The 21,771-nt window shown below is 46.9% G+C and overlaps 1 protein-coding gene across 1 annotated transcript in view; it reads left to right on the top strand.

The window, feature by feature from the left end:
• The window catches only part of Dhx32 (DEAH-box helicase 32 (putative)), a 51,931-nt gene that overhangs the window by 18,723 nt on the left and 11,437 nt on the right, over positions 1-21,771 (top strand). Inside the window, exons 3-7 of the mRNA XM_005351411.3 lie at positions 5,567-5,760; positions 12,523-12,895; positions 17,850-18,095; positions 20,067-20,166; positions 20,259-20,417. Of these exons, the coding sequence (XP_005351468.1) occupies positions 5,567-5,760; positions 12,523-12,895; positions 17,850-18,095; positions 20,067-20,166; positions 20,259-20,417 (1,072 nt within the window). The remainder of the gene's footprint in view (positions 1-5,566; positions 5,761-12,522; positions 12,896-17,849; positions 18,096-20,066; positions 20,167-20,258; positions 20,418-21,771) is intronic.

Genomic DNA, 21,771 nt, shown 5'->3' with positions numbered 1-21,771 from the left:
GAGGTGTTACCTGCTGGTTCTCCGCTGTCAAGTTTCATAGACCGTGTGGAGTATGCGCCTTGTCACATTAGCCCACAGTGTCAGCCTGCTTTACTGTGGGATAGTCACCTTGCACTGATGGCAGCCTAGCAGTGGGCCCCCCGTAATTCTGAGATGCCTGGTGACAGCTAGCAGTGGTCCTAATTCTGCCTTTGCATTGCCTGCATGACATTCTTGAAGAGTCAGCTCTTGATTTCTTACTTTATTGTTTTGTCTTTGAGGCAGAGTCTCCCTATGAAGTCCTGGCTACCCTGGAACTTGATAACGGAGATCAGGCTGGCCTCAAACTCACAGAGATCTTCCTGCTTCTCAGTGGCTGGGATTAAAGACAAGTACCATCATGCCCAGGTTTACTAGTTAAAAACGTTTATATTTTTTTTTTTTTGAGACTAGGTCTTGTTCTGTAGCCCATGCTAACCTTAAACTTTCCCAATAATCCTCCTGCCTCAACCTCCGAAGTGTTGGGGTTGTAGGTGTGAGCTACCTCACCTGGGTTAGCTTTCTATTCTTAGTAATTTTATTCCACTCTTTATTTTAGCATAGACCCATTTCTCCTCTGCGGGATGTCATTCACTAATAAACCTATTATGTTGCTCAGTTTGTCCCAGTGTGGTCAGTTAGAGCACTTCAGAGCGACAACTGTCCTTGTCATTCACCTGTCTCGTTCTAGAGTCCTTTATTGCTCACACAGTAAGCTATCCCTGGCTCCTGTAGTAATTCTCTGTGCCAGCCTAGGAAGCAGCCATTCTTCTTATGGATCCCTGGTTTCTTTAGCAGATAACTGCATTTAGAAACAGAGCCGGGCAGCAGATGTGCCTGTTGCTGTTGGCCTCTTGTGTTTCTGCCTCTTCCTGCTGGGAAGGAAGTGTGATTTCCCTGTGTCCGCCAGTTCTTCTGCCTGCATAGCTCCATGTTTCATCCCACCTCTGTCTTCCTGTCTGTTTCTCCCTCTGTGCACTTCTGTGTATTTCCATTTGTTCATCTTTTACATTTATCTGCCTATGTCAGGGTGCATTTATACCGCTGGGCTCTAAAAGCAGTCCAGCTCTGGTCTCACTGTAGCCTTCCCACTTTCCGTAGCATCCTTCTCTGGGCAGCACAGCCCCCATTACTTCTATCTCCTTGTTCGGTCTCACGAGACTTGTCATTTCAGGCTTGTTGCCCCAAATCTTTCTTTAGAATTTGTGATTATTATGAGCAAGAATCACTATATATGCTGTAAATGTTGTCACAGTTGTTATATATATAGCTGGGCATGTGGTTTCTTTTGCTGCTTTGAAGATTAGTTTCTTTGAGATAGCGTCTCAGAGCAGCCCTGTGTAGCCGGCCAAGAATGACCTTGAGCTTCCCCTCCAGCCTCCACCTCCTGAAGGTTGGGACAGCACGGGTTTCAACTTCTTAATCATTTTAGTAAGCTGTGGTTTTGTTCTGTTGAGGACGAAGGCAATGCCTTTCTTGTTAGAGAAGCCAAATTGTATACAAATAGAAATGGGTCTATTCGTTTGTTTTGGTTTTGTTTTTTTTTTTAATTCTGAAAGTAGCTTCTTTTGTTTCCAAGACACTTTTCTTATTCCCCACAGTTTTAAGTCTTTCAAAGAAAAGCCTATATTTAGGGCCAAAGTCCCTCAAACACCTTCTCTTTCTGCTATAGCCGTCACCAGGGCTGTGTAACAACTGCCCTAGGGAAGAGAAAGACAGTTCGCATTCTTTCCTTGGAGGAGACTTTTCTGTCACTGTGCGGTGAAGCGTTTCTAGAGCTACTGAGTACGTCTCCTCCTCCAGCTTTTGCCCTAATCTCCCAAGAGTCAGGTGGGTCAGAGACATTAAGCACAAAACAGCTAAGATTTCGTTTAAGACTCCGGTGGCAGCGTTGGATGTCTCTTGTCGCGGCTGGGCATCTTTGTCCACAGTTCTGCAGATAGGTTTGACCTATGCTCACCCAAAGCCAAACATGCAGGGATGCAGGACTCGAAACTCACCAGCACCCTCCATGGTAAAGTACTCTGACTTAGTGGCTGACCTAGGGCAGAGCTGCTTTGGGAGTCAGCTCCTGGCCCCTCTGCAGGGGTCCTGTGGGACAGATTCCTATCCTCCTGTGGATTACTACTGTCCTTAGGATCCTTTCTCCTTGGGAGGTCTGCACTTATCTTGGTATTGAAGGGACTTTGAGGCTCTATGAAGGAGGAGTCACTTGCACAGGCTAAGGATATCAGCAAGGGCTTGGGAACCTGGGGGCCACGAAGTGTTCTGTCCCTCAAAGGCCTTCCTTCATTTTCCCATGTTGATGAGGAGCTGTCTGGTGAGCTGTGGACGGCCCCACACCAGCACCACTCTTGTGGATGTTGTCTGGCCAGCTTGGCGGCGATGAGACCAGCCCCAGTGCTGTGCTCTAGGTTCTGATCTGTATTTGGCTGATGGAATCTCATAGGAAATCTGTGTAGCTTACCTTAAGTCTCCCAGAATCCCACAGCCTGAGCTCTTTTGTGTGTGCTATGCTGTCAAGCATGGGGACTGGAACATTTTTGCTTCACCTCTTGAATTTGCACCCGTAACAGAAATCCACAAAACCCATGGAATTGGGGTTAGCCACCCACCTCGTTGCACTCATGGCAGGAGATAGACATATTGCTGCCTACCATGACCTTGCTTCCACCTCAGGAGTCTCTGAAGCAGGGGAGGCTATGGGCAGAGGAGAAACGTGCCGCATCGTGAGTACTTTTACGGAATGGCCATGTCTGACAGTTCTAGAACGTGGATTGAGAAAATATGGTGATTTGACAGATGGTTCTGAGTGACTGATCCCCAGCTGGTGGGAATTTCTAGACTGAGTAAATGAACATGGATGTTGTCCACTCCCAAACTCCAGACGAGCTGCTTTGTACATAGGGTCTTGTCTTTCGTGTGGTAAAGAAGCAGTTTCCTATTTATTTTTGTCACTGTACTGCACAGCTTTTCCAAGTGCTTACTGTCATTGCTGTCACACCGTGTCTAAGAATTCACTTTCCGGCAGGCTATGGAAAGACGTAGCTCTCTGCATGCCTGTGACTCCCACAGATCCAACTTGGTTCCTAGCCTACCCTCAGTAGGCTGATGGGGGGAAGATCTTCCAAAGAGAAACTGTAGCAAAGACTGAGACCTTTCTGTCCAGCAGGTGATTGTAGGATGGCTGGAGCAAGGGTCCTCTCAGGACTATGAAAAGCCCCTGCCGGGAGGAATGACAAATTCAAGCAAGGAACCTTAACTACAGACATCGGCAGTGTTCCCCACAGCACCCCAAAGCTTTCTTGGGGGGAGCTCCTTCTGCCCCTTCAAGTTACTGAGTGCCCAGATTTGTGCCTCTTTCTGACTCCTACCTTTTCAGCAGTACTTGACATTTGCCAAGGCTTAGACTTCAGTGCTCCTGGTTCACCTAGAGCAGTGGTTCTCAACCTTCCTAACGCTGCGCCCCTTTAATACAGTTCCTCATGTTGTAGTGACCCCCCCATCCATAAAATTATTTTCATTGCTACTTCATAACTGTAATTTTGCTACTGTTATGAATCGTAATATAAACATCTGTGTTTTCCAGTGGTCTTAGGACACCCCTGTGAGAGGGTCTTTCCACCCCCAAAGGAGTCACAGCCCACTGGTTGAGAACCACTGGCCTAGAACATTGGGGTGAGGGTGGGAATTCTAACACCAGGACCCCTCCCTTTTCTGTTCAGAGAGAGAAGTTTACTATTATCATATGCATATATAATGGACACAACTTCCAGGCTCTGTAATTAGTTGTGGTTTCTGCTGTGAAACTTGGTTACTAAGTAAACATCTCTCTTCTGAGCTGAGCAAGGGTGTTCTTTCTGCTTTTATCTGACCTGCAGAAGGCTCCTTCCCAGTTCCAAGGCTGTGGCCTCCTAAGGGTCCATCAGCTCTGAAACTCCAGGACCACCCTTCCTGCCTCAGAATCCTAGGTTGTTTTAGTGGCCATTGGGAGCCACATTTTATGTCTTCTGGACATCAGTCACCATGACAGTGACCATCTTCCTGACTTTCCCAGAGGTTTCTTCCCTCCCTGCTTCATGCCTGGCTCCCACGCTGCTCCGAAGCTTCGTTCATGCATCTTACTTTCCTTGCTCAGGTGCTGTTCGTGTTCATTACACATTACCCCAGGGTTTTAATGAGGAATCATGGACTGTCTGTTTCTTTCCTGAGCATCCTAAGTTTATTAGAGGTTCTGCCGTTGTCCTTTGTGATAAGTGTCCTCCGTTTAGCCCCTTGGTGCTTACCCTCCAGCCTGGGCTCCTTCACTTTCTCCATTATCACGATGTCCTTTTACATCCCAGCACCATCCACCTGTCCCTACATCCCCACTGCCTCCGAGCCCCGAGAGAGCAGGGGCCCATCTTCTTGGTCACCAGAGTCTCACAGTGTTCAAATATATATATGCATTAGCCCCACTGTGTGTCGGGTCCTTTCTTGAATATTAAGCCACAAGTGTGGATTTTTCAGTCTGTTGGTAGACAAAAGATTCAAAATGTTATTTTATTCAGTTTATATGAGTCCTATTGGAGGTCTTGGCTGGGGACCCACGGTAGAAGACGCTGGCAAGAGAAGTCAAATCTAAAGGGAAGGCTTTGACGAGGATGAGAATGATCTGTTAGGTGTATTAGTTACCTTCCCGTGCTGTGACTAAACACCTGGTGAATGCAGCTTAAGGAGGGAAAGGTTAGCCTGGGGGTGGTAGCAGAATAACCAGGGGCGATGGTGCACATCTTTAATCCTAGCACTTGGGAGGCAGAGACAGGCAGATCTCTGTGAGTTTGAGGCCAGCCTGGTCTACAAGAGCTAGTTCCAGGACAGCTAGGGCTACACAGAGAAACCCTGTCTTGAAAAACAAAACAAAACAAAGAAAAAAAAAAACAGTTTAGCTTTCATTGGTAGAATCATGTTAAGCAGGCTCATTTGGATATTGTTATGATTGTTTAAATTTAAATGTAAATCCTTTAACTTGGGGTTGCTCTTTCTCATCTAAATGCTATTTAATATTATATTCTTTAAAACATAATAGCTAACACCAGAAGTTGTATTTTTGATGGAACCCTCTTACTACCTGAAAAAATAATTTGCATCTGCATGTGTCACAGTTGGTGTAAACTGGGGCTGGAGAGCCTGCTCACCAGGTAAGAATGCTTGCCGCACTTGCAGAGGACCTGGATTCTGTTCCCAGCAGCATCTGTAACTCCAGTTCTCAATGATCCAGCGCCCTCTTCTGGCCTCTGTGGGCACTGCATGCGTATACATATAAAACAAATAAATCCCTAAAAGAAATTAAGAGGCATTTTTTTTCTTGTCCTAAACTGACTTCTAAAATCAGGGAGTCAAAACTTGCTGGTTTCCGATTTCCTGAAAACACCTACATACTCTTCATTTACTAGTGGTTAGAGTGCAGCGCTGGTAGTTAAGCGCTATGAGAAAGAGCGGCTCCTCTGTGTTTTGAGTTTGTCATTCCTAGCAGGGGCTGACCCGGTGTCATTTTTTTCTGTCAAAGGTTCCTCAGTGGTGCGCTGAATACTGCCTTTCCATCCACTACCAGCACGGGGGCGTGATATGCACACAGGTCCACAAGCAGACGGCGGTGCAGCTGGCCCTGCGGGTCGCTGACGAAATGGATGTTAATATCGGCCACGAAGTTGGCTATGTGATCCCTTTTGAAAACTGCTGCACCAGTGAAACGATCCTGAGGTTTGTATGTCGCCGCCTCGTCCCCACCTAGGCGCCCCTTCGAGGGCTTGGGTTCTGCGGTCCTCACGGAACATTGCCCTTGCCATCCCCTGCCAAGCACCCACGGTGTAATAACTGCCCTCCCCAGCGTGACCCACACCTGTTGTTTTCCCTCCCTGCTCTCCTCAGTTGTCATTGTCTGAACTTTCGTGATTACAGCCCTCGGGGGAAAATTACAGCTTGTTAGGTTCACCCAAGACCTTCCATCTTGTGCTTAGAGATGTGTCTCCTGGTGGGTCCATCACCATTGGCCGCGTGTCGGCCACGTGGATCCCTGTGGCTCTGCATGATACCTATGTTTCCACACCTCTGTGCCTTCTCCTAGCTACTCATCACTGTCCTTGGCCTGTCTGCATCTCTTCTGGGATTGGCCAGTCCTTCCCAGTCCTCAGGACTCCGTGCCTGACCTTGTAGAGGTAGGCATTAGAGGTTCTTGGTGGGCTTCTGTGACACCCATCCTCGGCCTCCATATGGCCTTTGGGATCTGTTTTTCTAGCTATACTTTGAAGTCTTAGGGGTTCCAAGGCGCCTTCTCTGAGCTGCAATTAGTTGTGTTATCAGATGTTTATGCTTAGCTTTTTTTTTTTTTTTAACAGAGTCTTCCAAGGACTTGATAAAGTAGAAAGAGAAATGCAGAAGGGGAAATATGAAGTGGGGGAATTGGAACCGTAACTGCTTAGGGCCAAGGGTTCCCTGCCAGTTATATTGCACCCTCACAGACAATGACAGTCAGTGCCAGTGTCTGCCCCGCACTTGCGGGGAGTGGCCAAAGCTGCTTGCAGCCAGAGGTGAAAGCTCAGTGGACTTCAGGTGCCCTGGACGCTGTCTTCCCCTGTAGGAGCTCAAGAGATCAGAATACACTGGTCTCAGGGCCAGAGTGTCTCCATATCCATAACCCATTCGTGTGGCATGCCAGTGGGTGGCACGCCTCTTGAATAGTGCTGCTGCAGTATTACAGGGCAGGGGAGGCTTTCTGCACACTGCTTTCCCAGTGTCTGATATGCTTGCCCCATAGAGGAGTCCCTAACTTGATGGTGGGAGAAGGGAGTACTGCCCTGGCCCAAACATGGAGGCCATCCAGAAGGCCACCAAATGTCAGTCAAGTCATAGGGGATGTTTAGGCCAGTAACGCTTTGACTTAAATAAAGTTCTTGAAGCTATTACCTTTGTAAAAATTAGCAATAAACAAAGCCATTGGATGTATTCATTTTCATTAATTTATGCCCCAGCAATGCTTAAACACGTATGGACAGCCTGTTTATGGCGGTTCTCCAGTTGTTCCTATCCTGGGCAGTCCTAGATGCTTGTGTTATTGTCATACCAGGGTTCCACAGTCTTCCTTTATGTTGTCTAGCCAGCATTTTGTGGGTCTTCTTCGCCTTATCCCATACATTGAATGTCTATGGGTTTATAAATTACTATATACAGGGTACATACAGAAGAAAGATACCCCTTCCCTGTCTCTTAGGAACTTACGAGCTAGTTGAAGACTGGTTAAACAGGGGGAAAGAAACAGCAGGAAGGATGAAGAGTGCTTAAGCCTAGCATTTTCTTTACTATATTTGGCTTAGGAGGGGTGTTGAGAAAATCTCACTATGTAGCCAAGGCTGGCCCGAATCTCTTAGTCCCCCAGTCTAGGAACTAGATGTGTGCACCACCACACTGCTTTTCTTTTTCACTCTTTTTTTATGAACTATCTGTTGTAATTGAATAATGGCTCCAACTAAATTCTGCAGTCATGGTTTGAGTTTTTATATCTTTAATGCCATCTAGACTTAGAAAGCCTTTAGAAAGAACTCTTAGATGTAAGTTTTTATGTTAATGAATGTGGAATTACAGTTTTTAATTATTATTGAGAAAGTCACAAAGGTACATATCTGTGAACACTGTAAGAGTGTAGCAGAGAATCCCTTTAGACAGCTGCTGTGTTTGGGCTTGGTTCCCATGGGATTGTTTTAAGCACTGGATCCTGTCTGGCAGAGGAAGGAGTGAGTTTCTGTGTTCACGTGTTTACTTTCTGAGTGGGAGCCCTGGGGTTGGGTAAGCCATGGCTCATGTGGATGGAATGTTCTGGCTACTGCAGGCTCTGCTCTGCTGCCACTGGGCCGCAGGTCCTTTCCTTACTGCATCCTCACTGTAAGGCCTTGTTAGCAGGACAGGACACAGGGCTTCTTTTCCTGAAGCTCCTCCTAAACCAGCTAAGTCTGAGCCTCGGGGCGGCCCAAGGATCAAGAAGCCCCCACAGCCTAGGAGGCTGCATGGCTTTACAGCCGGTGTCTCTCGCTTCTGTGGGGGACTCTGTGTAAGTTCCCTCCCAGAGCTGTCTGTATTCAGGTCTCCTTATCCATAACACCGATGGCTGTTCAGGGGGTGTTGTAAATGGCCGAATAGATAGGACTGGAGCATAGTGTAGGTGGTGGCTATTTTATGTTTATAATCAAATTTGTGATTATATCTTAAGAATCATTACCAGAACCAGTTCATTTATTTTTTCCTAGCAAGGTATGCTAGCTATGATTCTGAGTGCCCTCAGATTGAATGGTGATCAAAACCGCAGATTTTTTTTTTTTAATTTGGTTTTTCAAGATAGGGTTTCTCTGTGTTACAGTCCTTGCTGTCCTGGAACTAGCTCTTGTAGATCTGGCTGTCCTTGAACTCACAGAGATCCACCTGCTTCTACCTCCCAAGTGCTGGGATTAAAGGCGTGTGCCACCACACAGACGTTTCTTAATGATGTTGAGCCAGGGCCCTGCATATGGCGGCCAAGGCACTACCTCCAGGTTACCGGGCCAGCCCTTCAATCGGGAGCTTTAAAGTTACTTATTAACTAGAGAAGCTAGTGTTCTATATTCAGACTTACCTGTTTTATTTTCTTTGTAACCCTACTGGTCATATCATAGATACCTGGTAAAGATCACTTCCTTCCTGTTCTTTTTTTAATACTATAAAAAATTAATCTTTAAGCTTCCTTCTGGACTTTCCAGACAGTAGACACTTGAATACCACATACCTGAAATTGCTTTCTTTGCTGTGAGCAAAAGTCTCCTGTGTAGTGGGTCTCCTGGGTCTCTTGTGTAGCGGGTCTCTTGTGCAGCAGGTGTAGTGTGTGGGTCTCCTTTGCAGTGAGTCTTGGGTCTCCTGTGAAGCTGGTCTCCTATGGAACGGGTCTCCTGTGGAGCGGGTCTGGGGTCTCCTATGGAGCAGGTCTCGGGTCTCCTGTGAGGCTGGTCTCCTGTGGAGCGGGTCTCCTGTGTGTGGGTCTCCTGTGCAGCTGGTCTCCTGTGTAGTGTGTAGTGGTTCTCCTGTGCAGTGGGTCTCAGGTCTCCTGTGGAGTGAGTCTCCTATGCAGCGGATCCCCTGTGCAGCGGGTCTCCTGTGTGTGGGTCTCCTGTGCAGCAGGTCTCCTATGGAGTGAGTCTCCTGTGCAGCAGTTCTCTTGTGCAGTGGGTCTCAGGTCTCCTGTGGAGTGGGTCTCTTGTGCAGCAGGTCTCCTGTGGAGTGGGTCTCAGGTCTTCTGTGCAGTGGGTCTCCTGTGCAGTGGGTCTCAGGTCTCCTGTGGAGTGGGTCTCCTGTGCAGTGGGTCTCCTGTGCAGTGGGTCTCAGGTCTCCTGTGTAGTGTGTAGTGGGTCTCTTACGCAGTGGGTCTCCTGTGTGTGGGTCTCCTGTGCAGTGGGTCTCAGGTCTCCTGTGGAGTGGGTCTCATGTACAGTGGGTCTCCTGTGCAGTGGTCTCAGGTCTCCTGTGCAGTGGGTCTCAGGTCTCCTGTGTAGCAGCTGTGGATCTTAAACCTGTGCAGTTTTCAGAACTGAAAAGCTTCTAATTTTCATTAGGGACCAACTCGGTATAAAACATTCCATTAGGTACAAATATAAATACAACTTCTTAATATGTTATCCTTAATATGTTAGCCTTGGGAATTTAAGGTGCAGGCTGTTATATTACCTAGAACACTGATAGCATATCTATGTAGTTATTATGACAATATTTTTAAAGCATTGTTCACATGGAATTATATTAATGTGAAAACGAGAAATGAATCTTGCCAAGCTTGGTGGCCCACACCTTTAATCCCAGAACTCAAGAGCAGAGGCAGGTGGATCTGAGGCCAGGATAGTGAGCTCCAGGCCAGCTGGGGGACATAGTGAAGGGGAGAGAGAGAGAGAGAGAGACCTTTGTGTTGTGGGGGAAATGCTGAAGCTTTGTGATTCCTAAGTTTTGAGTCATGCTGAGTCTAGCAGAGTTTTAAATAGGTCGACATCTTCTCCCTTTTAATCAAGCGTGAGTTTAGTTTCCATAGCTCATATACCTCCTCCCTTTATGGGAAGCATAGCTTCGAGGAAACTGAAAGCTGGCTAGGTGGTTGCTCAGCTGAGTTTTGCTGAAAAGGAACAAGATTGTATTTGTGATTTGAAAGGAGCATACATAAACACAATCTGCTTGAAAATGGGCAAATGTAGCCTATGTTATTGTGTCCTAATTCACCTCTGCCGAAGGTGACTGGGAAGGTAGATTTTGATGCTTTTGTCTGCATCTTGCATAGATTACAATAATATTATACTCAGGAAAACCCCAGTCTTAAGCTAGGCCATTTCTCGTTAGGCACGATCCACAGTTTGTTACTGCTGGTCTGGCGACACTCAGGCTCAGTCTGCATGAACAGAAAGGCAGACGGTAAACCCTGGATCTCATAAAGTGAGAACAAGAACCAAATGTAAAGCCTTAGCACCCTGACCCTGGAGGCCGGAGAAGAAGCCTGTGGCATCAGGTGTGCTAGGTCATCTGTTTCGAACCTTAACCCTGAGGTGGATGTGGTGGTGCATGCCTTTAATTCCTGTATATGGTAGGAGGTTGGAGGTCAGCCTGGCCTACATAGTGAGTGCCAGGCAAACCATGGCTACACCATGAGACCCTGTCTCAAAAAACAAATGAAACAAAAAAATCAAACCTTGGTCCTGACTCTAGCTTTGTGACTCTTGCTAGAGTACTTAAATTGTTGACCTGTTTTCCTTATTTATGAATGTGAGAGCCATGTCTACCATCAGAACTTATTCTGAAGGTTAGATGAGAAGTGTGTGTTTTGGTCTGGGGTCCAAACACACTAGGAACTAACAGGAGATGCTCTTGGTTCTCTCTTAAAGGGTATTGAGCACTGTAGCAGGGCGTGGTTTGTCAGAGGTCTTCACTGCATCTCCTCACAGCTGAAGTTATCACAGTGAAAGCAGACGGCAGAGCCAGCTGAGTGAAATGGAGGATAGGGGGCTCCTCAGAGGAATTCAGGTGCAAGCTTTGAAGTGTCCTTGCCCCTTCCCCCCATCCTCCCACCCCCTGCCTCCAGGCCTTCAGGCTAAACCCTGTAGGTTCCCAGCAGTGAGCTGGGGCCTGTGTAGAGTTCCCTGAAACTCAGCCCAGGGTTGTTACTAGGGGCTTGCCAACGAGCACCCTTTGCCCAGGCTGCCCCAAGCTTGCAGACTCCCCATGGAAAGCATGTTCACATGCACCCTGCACTGGTGCCGCTACTCCTGACAGTTTGGGGCGGGGTGGAAACTCTCCCCAAATTTAAGTGTCTATCTAAATGCCAGCCAGGGGCCTCAGTTTTAAGCACTTGTATAGGTGGAGAATTCATGAAACTGCCTTCTTTAAGCAGAAATCTGTGTACATGTATAAATTGTGTCAGAAAGAAATCTGTATGGTAGTGGCTCACTACCAGGTGGCTTTTAAATTTCTTTCTTAATTTTAAAAACCTTTCAAAGGCTAGGGGGAGGGGCGTAAAAATTGATTGCATCACTAATGAAGGAGGCTGAGGCCGGACGATTTTGAGTTTGAGGCCAGTATCTCAAACATATAAATAAAATCACTAATATTGCCCCCTCATCAGGTGTGCAGGCCAGTTTGCACAGGTGCCCCAAACTGATGATTTCCGTATAGCTACTTCTGTTTGCTGTTATTTAAACATTTCAAACTTACTTAGTACCCTGTTGACACAGCGTTCTACCAGCCACCCCCAGTGGTCATCTTCATGTGGGCAGCTGGATCATGAGCCTGCACTTTCTCCTTGGAAAGTGTGTGCCAGCACCCAGAGTCCCGCTAACGACAGGAAGGGTGGTAGCTGTCCAATAGGCATGCTTAAGGATAATACTGTTGGCTTAGCAAAGCTGAAGGCAAACGTTACATGTACCAGTGAGTTTGCATAAGCGTGTGATAGCAACAGGAGGCTCGTTTCTAAAGAACAGTCACACAGACCTGTGTGTAAGCAGAGGCCTCTGCCAGGAGTGTGTGATGATCCTTGAGTCATCAAGCATGTACAGAGAACACCTAAAGTGCGTCTGTGTGGGACCTGTGCTGCGGCCCTACAGATTCTCTTACCTCAGAGGGATCTTAGCTCCAAGGAAAAACTTTTTTTTTTTTTTTGGTTTTTTTGAGACAGGGTTTTTCAGTAGCTTTGGAGCCTGTCCTGGAACTAGCTCTTGTAGAGCAGGCTGGCCTCGAACTCACAGAGATCCACCTGCACCAGTGCCACAAAGCAGGGTACAGAGATCCGCCTGCCTCTGCTTCCCGGGTGCTGGGATTAAAGGCATGCGCCACCACTGCCCAGCCCCCATGGAAAAACTTAACCAGTGCTGTGCCACAAAGTGGGGTGTGTGGGCAGGACAGGGCAGGGGTGTGTGTTTTAGGGAGTCCCTCACATGGTCTTCATGAGAATTCTCCGACATGTCTTCCTTGTAGGTACTGTACGGACGATATGCTGCAGAGGGAAATGATGTCTAACCCTTTCCTGGGTAGCTACGGGGTCATCATCTTGGACGACATCCAGGAGAGAAGCATGGCAACCGATGTGCTGCTTGGACTTCTTAAGAATGTGTTGCTTGCAAGACCCGAGCTGAAGCTCATAATAAACTGCTCGCCTCTCCTCCTTAGCAAACTCAGTTCCTACTACGGAAACGTGCCTCTCATAGAAGTGAAAAGTAAGCACCCCGTGGAGGTTGTGTACCTCAGCGGGGCTGAGAAAGATTCCTTCGAGTCAATTTTGCGCCTTATCTTTGAAATCCACCGCTCGGGTGAGAAGGGCGACGTCGTAGTCTTCCTGGCCTGTGAACAAGTAAGTTAAGCGGTATTCCGACCTAGCCGAGTGCTATTGTATGGTATTTCCTTTGGGAAGCTTTTAATCTCCAGCTCCTTGCTCCCAGTGCGTAGCCACCATGTAAACATTCCCTCCACATCTCATTCTGCACACAAACTGCAGCACAGACAAGGTCAGCAAAACCTGTCCTCAAGCTGCGCAGTGGTGGCGCACGCCTTTATCGGGAGGCAGAGGCAGGCGGATCTCTGTGAGTTCGAGGCCAGCCTGGTCTACAAAGCGTTAGCTCCAGGACAGGTTCCAAAGCTACAGAGAAACCCTGTCTCGAAACAAACAAACACACACCTTGGCCAATAGCTTAGCTTTCTACTGGAGCTAACCAGCCCCTTATAACTTAATTTAAGCCATTTCTCTTCATCTTCATGCTGCCATGTGGCTCATGGCTGTTACCTCAGCTCCTACATGTCCTGCTTCCTCTGTGTCTGACTGACCACTCTCTTCCCAGCATTCTTGGCTGCCCCCAAAATCCTGACTAGCTATTGGCCATTCAGCTTTTTATTAAACCAAATCCGAGTGACACGTCTTCACAGTGTCCAAAAAGATTATTCCAGCAGTGGCATCTTGAGGACTTCTGAGAAATGATCCTCCTAGCCAGCTCCGTCCACTGGGACCCAGCTTGATGGAAGCTTCTCGGCATATAGCTGGTCCACTCCGGCCCTCTCCCATGGAGACATAGTGGACACCATAGGGCTCCATCCTCCTCAGCATCACCTGAAGTAGATCATTCTTCTCAAAGCCTAGCATCCTGTTCTACCCCAGCCCCTCCAGTGTTCCCATCCCCACAGTATGGGGCAGGCATGCAGTGTCTCGCGTGATTAACGGGGACCAGAAAGTGTTTGATACAGGTTGAGCTACCAAGGGGTGAGCCCCTGCTTTGGTGTGGATCTTCCCCGGGTAACCTGGAGGTGTGACCTCAACTCAGGCTCAGAACTAAAGGAGCCTGAGGCCGTTCTTGAGACTTAAATTTATCTGTTTCCTTAGAGAGAGTGATTGGAGTCTCATCTGCATAAGGACATTTATCAGACGTTTGTGTCTCTGACACACTTCCTCTTGAATACTGATCTTCTATGACAATGATATTCTATCCTCATGCCCCAATTATATGATTTAGAATGTTTAAGAATGTTTTCTTACTTTGCTCTTGACAAAGTAATGAAGTAATTAAGGGCAGAGAGAGCCCGAGGAAGGGAACAATAGTAAAAGTCAGAAATCTAAAACAATGGAGAATTGAAACTGCCAGATGGAGACCAACAGGATAAGCAGTCATCTTTGAGGTTAAAATCAGAAAGTTCACTGGGCGGTGATGGGATGATTTAATCCCAGCACTCGGGAGGGAGAGGCATTTGGAGTTCTGTGAGTTCAAGACCAGTCTGGTCTACAAGACTCCCTTTCAAAAAACGAAAAAGAAAAAAAAAATTCAGAAATTTCAAAACAGAGCCAAGTGCAGGCCTGTAGTTACAGGACTCTCCAGGCTGAAGCATGAGATCAGAGAATGAGAAGGTGGAAGCCAGCCTTGGCTTGAAACCGTGTCTCAAAAAAAAGAAGATAGATATAGATAGATATAATTAGTTAATTTAAAAAAGGAAAGGAGAGAGAGAGAGAGAGAGAGAGAGAGAGAGAGAGAGAGAGAGAGAGAGAGGAGAGAGAGAGAGAAGAGAGAGAGAGAGAGAAATGAATGCTTTGGAAACTAAAGGTCAAAACAGATTTGGGGTAGAGGTTGTCTTAAAATATTTGAGTCTTAAAAATGTAGTGGAACCTGTCTGTCAGTGACATGTTGACCTTTAAACTGGTGAGCTGTAGCAGTCCATGGCACTTAGAAAGTGTCCTTCCTGTTGAGAAACACCAGCCATGCATACATGACCCTTCTGCCATGGAAGGGATGGCCATGAAAACCACAGGGAGCTTTCACCCTCCTGGGCCCCGAGGGGGAGGTGCTGCTGCAGCGGCCTGGCCAGGGCAGCTGCTCTGTCCTTGCTGCCCGACTCCTGCTGGCTCCTGCAGACTTGCCAGGAAGCCAGCTTTGTCTCCAGTTCCACATCTCCTTCCCTTCTGCTGCCTTCCCAGCTGTACTCAGAATTGCTGCTGGGCCTTCCTCTTCAGTGCTCTTGTCTTAAAAATTCCTTGCTCCGAGCCGTCGATTAAAACCTGCTGTGGGGGCTGAAGAGATGGCTCGGCGGTTGAGAGCACTGTCTGCTCTTCCAAAGGTCCTGAGTTCAGTTCTCAGCAACCACATGGTGGCTCACAACCATCTGTAATGAGATTTGCCCTCTTCTGGCCTGTGGGCATGCATACAGGCAGAACACTGTATACTAAATAAATAAGTAAATCTTAAAAAAACAAAACAAAAACAAAAAACAACTGTGGTCCTTCAGTACCATATAAAACAGGCATAGGTGACCGAAATTGAATTCAAATTGCAGGCATGTCCACTGACCGTTTGGTTTTAGGAGTACTCTGTGCGCTCTTGCTAGGTGCGTCACATATACTTCAGCTGCTGATTCAGCCCCACACCTGCTGTGAACTGATCCCATAATACTCAGGCCTCCCTGTGATTCAGTACCTGCCAGACTGAGACCCCTGCCTGCTTCCAGCCATTGAGTTCACAGTATGTGGTCACTGTAAAGACCAGCAGGCGGGTGTGCAAGGGTTGGAGTTTCCTGGGAAATGGTCTATGTGGCTACAGACTTCTTTAGTCTCAAAGCCTAGGTAGATGTTTAATACTCCCTTTCAGTGGGTGGCATGGGCTCCACAGTGTTGCAACCGTCAGTCACAGCAAAGTTCTGCAAACTCTACCAAGAGAAAAGCTGAGCATGGTGGAGAGGCAGGGGCAGCGTCACCGTGCCGGTCACATGGTGAACTCCAGGATAGCCAGGACTGTGTAGAGAGACCCTGTCTAAAAAGGGAAAGGGAACCGAGGAAATGAATGCTTGAAGCACCAGATGCATATTCCAGCATTGCATTTTGTAATTTTTGAAGCTTATGGCCTTACATGTGATATGTCAGCTGTGCTCGGGTGGGAGCTGTACGTAGAATCCATTTCTATCACCTCTGCCTTTTCCCGCTGACCATTTCCTTCATTTCTCCTTCAGCAATGGTGCGTGTGCCTCTGTCTGCGTGCACACTCTCAGATGTGTGTCCAGAATTCAACATAAGAAAATTTTACCAACCAGAAGCAGGCAGATTTCCGGGAGGTCAGCTAGAGTTACATGATGAGACCCTGTCTCAAAAAGCAAAACAAAACAAAAATCAACTTAGTTACCAGATGGTAAAAAATTGCTCCTAAGTGGGCTTCTGGCACTGAATCTCCTTTTCCATGTTCTCTGTTGAGAGTTAGCGACGTCTGCCTGAAGCTGGGGGAACGTGGGTGTCCCCACTGAGGTTGTCTAAGAAAATGTGTGTGGTAAATGAAGTGAGGGACCTGGATTGTTCATTTCTTCTTTTAGACAGGAAGCCAACAACCTCTCAGTCGTCCTGCCCCATCTCCCAAGCATCAACAAGAAATAGTTTGCTCTTATTATCCAAATTAACAAATTCTTCATTATTTAGGATGTAAAGAGTTGTGTGGTTTTTCTAGTTTAAAAATAAAAAGATTTTGTCCAGCTAAGCGGTGTATTGCTGGAGAGGGCAGTGAGAACAGGCCTCCTGGGAGCAGCTCACCCCAGCTCCCAGAGGCCTCTGATCCCTCTCCAAGGCAGATCTATACTCCAAAGCCCTCGAGGTGATGAGAGCCACTCTACAAACGATGTAGAAAGGAGGGCATCATGGGCTAGAAACAGGAAGAAGGGAATAGATAGAGCCTTAAAAACTGCAGAGGTCACAGGAAACCGACTTTGAACTCTGACTCTGATAAGCTAGGTGAGCTTCCCATATGGTGGCTTGCTTTACACTTTCAAAGACAGACATTTTGGCCAGCATGGTAGTGAATGCCTTTAATCCCAGCACCAGGGTTGCAGAGGCAAGAGGACCTCTGTGAGTTCAAGGCCAGCCTGGTCTACAGAGTGAGTTCCTGGACAGCCAGGGCTACACAGAAAAACCCTGTCTTATAAACAAAACAACACACACACACACACACACACACACACGAAGACAGAAATTCTGAAACTCTAAAAGGACTCAGACTAAGTTACATCCGTTTTCAAAAACTAGCTGGGATTTGAGAAATATGGAGACTAAAATCCTTCACCTTCAGGCACTGCTCTTTGCTTGTCAGTCATTTCATGGCAGGTGGTTCTGTTACTCCCCAGTGTTTGATGTGTATTTGAGCAGACTGTTCCAAATGCCTATAAATGCAAGGACTGCTTCCTGCCACCACTTCCTGTACACATGGGTCAAATGATTTCTAAGGTGGACCAGGTGAGGATCCCAGTCATGCATTTGTATGCACCTTTCTGTTTTATTTTAGTTTTTTGAGGTGAAGTTTCACACTGTAGTCCACGCAGCAATCCTCCTGCCTCAGCCCCACTGAGCCTTGGGAATACAGGCACGAGCCAGCACACCTGGCTGATGATACACTTTTTAGAAATTCTAGATGATGTTAAGCAATGTTTAGCTCCACTGGCTCAAGGAACAGTGAGCCACACCCACTAATGTGAGGGGGAGTTTGATTTTTCCGCTCACGGTAATGTATCTGTTGGTAATGGCATCAAGTTGGAAAAATATAGAACGAAGGCCTAGAGGCAGGTAGGACATTTCCTGAGAGGAAAGCCATTCTGAACTAAAAGCAATGAAATTGTGTACAAATCACATTTAACTTGCCCAAAGAAAGATTATATCCCCTTTCTTCATTTAAGGCAACAGCATAAATGTTTCTTTCCCCGTGTGCATTATTACCTAAAACATTATTGAATTCTGGGATATTTCTGTTCTGAAGTATTGTTCTTTATTCTCATGGATGTTTATTTTTTTTTCACTTTAGGATATTGAAAAAACATATGAAATTGTGTGTCAGGAAGGTTCCAACTTAAACCCAGACCTGGGCGAGCTGGTGGTCATTCCTTTGTATCCCAAAGAGAAATGCAACCTGTTCAGGCCGGTGGATGAAACTGAGAAAAGATGCCAAGCAGACCAGAGAAGGGTGGTGCTGACCACCAGCTGTGGGGAATCTCTGATCTGGAGCCACACGGTCAAATTTGTTATCGACGTTGGTGTGGAGAGAAGACAGGTAATTATCATCCCAGGGGCTAGAGTTGGCCAGCCAGCACCAGCACCAGCACCCACTTGGGTTCCTGCTACACACCAGTGGCCAGAAAACGAGGGTGCACGGTGACCCAAGGTTTTCTTTATTTGATCAGACGTGCACAGAGTGGTTGCAGCCACCAGTTAAAGTCTTGGCTGTGTCTCCTTAGCATATTGGTATTCTTGAAGAAATGAATTGCAGTACAGAGGTTTGAGGAAAGGCCAAATGTTAGCATAAAGGTCTTGGTTCCCGTCTACCGCCTGCTCATCTCTTTTCTCCCACCCTTCTTTTCCTTCTTCCTTTTAACTGGGGATTAAACCCAGGGCCTCCCACATGCTAGCCCAATGCCCAGCCCCTTGTGTCTTTAGGTAAACTCCTGGCATAGTACATTGTTGGGCTTCTGAAGCTTCTCTGGTGCATGATGTGTGATTGATTATCTGTTTATCAGCACAATTAGCATATTACTTCAGGGAAATTAGCTTCAAGTGAATTGACTAACTTTTGCAAATACTGACTAATTGAACAAAATTTTTTAAATCTAAATATTTTAGAAAAGAAATTATTGCTAGTCATGATGGTAATGGCGTACACCTTTAGTTCCAGCACTTGGGAGGCAAGGGCAGGCAGAGCTCTGTGAGTCCAGGGCAGCCAGGCTGTTACACAGAGAAACCCTGTCTCAAGGAAGAAAGAAAGAGCAAAAGAAAGAAAATAAATTATTAAAACTGGGAGGTGGAGGGCTAGAGAAATGGCTCAGAGGTTAAGAGCACTGCTTGCTTTTCCAAAAGTCCTGAGTTCAATTCCCAGCAACCACATGATGGCTCTCACAACCATCCAAAATGAGGTCTGGTGCCATCTTCTGGCCTGCAAGCATACAGAACTCTGTACATAGAACAAATAAATCTTTAAAAAAAAAAACAAAACTGGGAGGTGATGGTGCATGCCTTTAATCCCAGCAACTTGGAATGCAGAGGCTGGCAGGTCTCTGTGAGTTTGAGACAAGCCTGGTCTACAGAGTGAGTTCCAGAAAAGCTAGGGCTACACAGAGAAACCCTGTCTCAAAAAACAAACAAACAAATAAAATAATTTAAAGATAAATAAATTATAAATGAAATAGCTTCATACAAAATATGTTTATCATTATCTTTAGATTTGAAAAATAAAGATATTGTTTCTTAAGCTCCAAAGACACTAGAACTAAAAAAAAAGCAACAATAACCAAAAAAACCCTTTTGAGACAGAGAGGAAACTACCAGATTTTATCCCTTGAGAAAACTGCACTTCCTGAATGGCCTTGTTTATTGTGACACCTTGGTGTCCCGGCAGATATGAAGACTCCCTTGAAAGAAAGAGTCAGTCTCTTTTGAACCAGGCTCTTGCCAGCCACATAGCCTAGCTGGCCTTGAACTTAAGGTTCCGTCTCAACCTCCCAGTGCTGGGATCCTAGTTGCACATCGCCATGCCTGACTCATTAGAGTCAGTCTTCATCATTCCTAGAGCCCAAGCTGTCACTTGCCCTTTCAAAGCACACGCATGTGTAGCTATTACGTCTGTGTGGCATTTGTAATAGGTACATTCCCCAGGAAATCCCAGGATGTGTCATAAAAGTGGGCCCACTGAGGTAACACTCCGTCTAAACAAAACATCAAAGCATTACAGCCCTGTTGATTAGAAACCCTCTTTGGTGTGGCATTGGGTGGGGAGGGTATGCCCAAACCTCAGCAGTTCAGTACTGTGGCTGGTGACACTGAGGTTCCATATTCCAGAGGTGCAGTGGACACAGGCAGCTTATAGAGGTCAAGGCTCTCACAGTTTCCACCTCACGGTGACTGGCAGACACCGAAGGAAAAGAGCCTGACAGCATTTCTGTGGTGGCGCACTGCGGGGCAGGCACCTTGGAAAGAGGCGGGTGGCTGCTCCTGCATTTCCAGGAGCTAACATGCTGTGTTTCTGTTAAAGGTATACAACCCCCGAATCAGAGCCAACTCCCTCGTCCTGCAGCCCATCAGCCAAAGCCAAGCGGAGACCCGCAAGCAGCTTCTTGGGTCTTCTCCCTCAGGTAGTGTGGTAGGCACAGGAGCAAGCAGTGTGAAGTCCTTCCGAGATGTATGTCACAGCAACACTGAAGCCATTTCCCTTGACTTCTTTTAGGAAAACTTTTCTGTCTGTACACTGAAGAATTTGCCTCCAAAGACATGAGGCCGCTTAAGCCAGCAGAAATGCAGGAAGCCAACCTGACCAGCATGGTGCTCTTCATGAAGAGGGTAGACATCGCGGGCTTGGGCCGCTGTGACTTCATGAGCAGGCCAGGTAACTTTGCACTCAGGTTTTCTTCTTATTCCTGCTACTTCTTCCTTCTGTGGTATCCGAGAGCATGTGGTTCCTGTCAGTGTAAGCCACGTGGGGTGTGGTCACTGCTGATACCTTCTCACCATCACAGGCAGAAACTCTCTAAAGAAGGTGTGTGTGGTGTAATGTGGTGTGGTGTGGCGTGGCGTGGCGTGGTGTAGCAAGGGCTATCTTGGTTAGGGTTACTTTTGCTGTGCTGAAACACTATGACCAAAAGCAAGTTGGGGAGGAAAGGCTTTATTTATTTATTTATTCATTCATTCATTCATTTATTTATTTATTTATTTATTTATTTATTTATTTATTATGTATACAATATTCTGTTGTGTGTCTGCCTGCAGGCCAGAAGAGAGCATCAGATCTCATTACAGATGGTTGTGAGCCACCATGTGGTTGCTGGGAATTGAACTCAGGACCTTTGGAAGAGCCGGCAATGCTCTTAACCACTGAGCCATCTCTCCAGCCCTGGAAAGGCTTTATTTATGTGGCTTATACTTGCAGATTGTTGTTCATCATTGGAGGAAGTCAGGACAGGAACTCAACCAGCACAGAAATCTGGAGGCAGAAGCTGATGATGCAGAGGCCATGGGGTGCTGCTTACTGACTTGCTCAGCCTGCTTGCTTGCTTGCTTCCTTCTTTTCTTCCTTCCTTCCTTTCTTTCTTTTGTTTGTGTTTTTTTGAGACAAGGCCTCTCTGTAGCAACCCTGGCTGCCCTGGAACTAGCTCTATAGATCAGGCTGGCCTCAAACTCACAGAGATCTGCCTGCTTCTGCCTCCAGAGTGCTGGGATTAAAGGCATGCACAACTGCTACCGGACCAGCATGCTTTCTTATAGAACCCAGGACCACCAGCCCAGGGATGGCACCACAATGGAGTAGACCTCCCCACATCAATCATTAATTAATAAAATGTCTTACAGGCCAACCTAAAAGCCGATCTTATATAAGCATTTTCTTAATTCATGTTCTCTCCTCTCATATAACTCTGGCTTGTGCAAATTGACATAAGACTAGCCAGCACAAGGGCCAAAGCCTAGCGTCTGGTATTTTCCTGTCACTCTTTGAGTTCATGTTTGAGACAGGGTCTGTCATTGAGCCTAAGGCTCACTGAGTGGCCTGACTAGCTGGCCAGTGAGCATGTGGCTGGGATTCTTCTACCTCTCCCCCTGCTACCAGTTCCTGAGACTGTAGCTGTGCACCACGAGCCTGGCTGTTTTTGTGGGTGCTGGGGATCTGATGTCAGATCCTCGATCTTGTACCCTTTCCCCAGCCCAGAGAATAGCTTGTCCTCCGGACAGTGGAGTCAGAAGGACTG

The sequence above is a fragment of the Microtus ochrogaster genome, chromosome 8 (assembly GCF_000317375.1).
Source record: "Microtus ochrogaster isolate Prairie Vole_2 chromosome 8, MicOch1.0, whole genome shotgun sequence".
Lineage (NCBI taxonomy): Eukaryota > Metazoa > Chordata > Mammalia > Rodentia > Cricetidae > Microtus > Microtus ochrogaster.
This window is presented reverse-complemented; position numbering and strand designations above follow the sequence as displayed.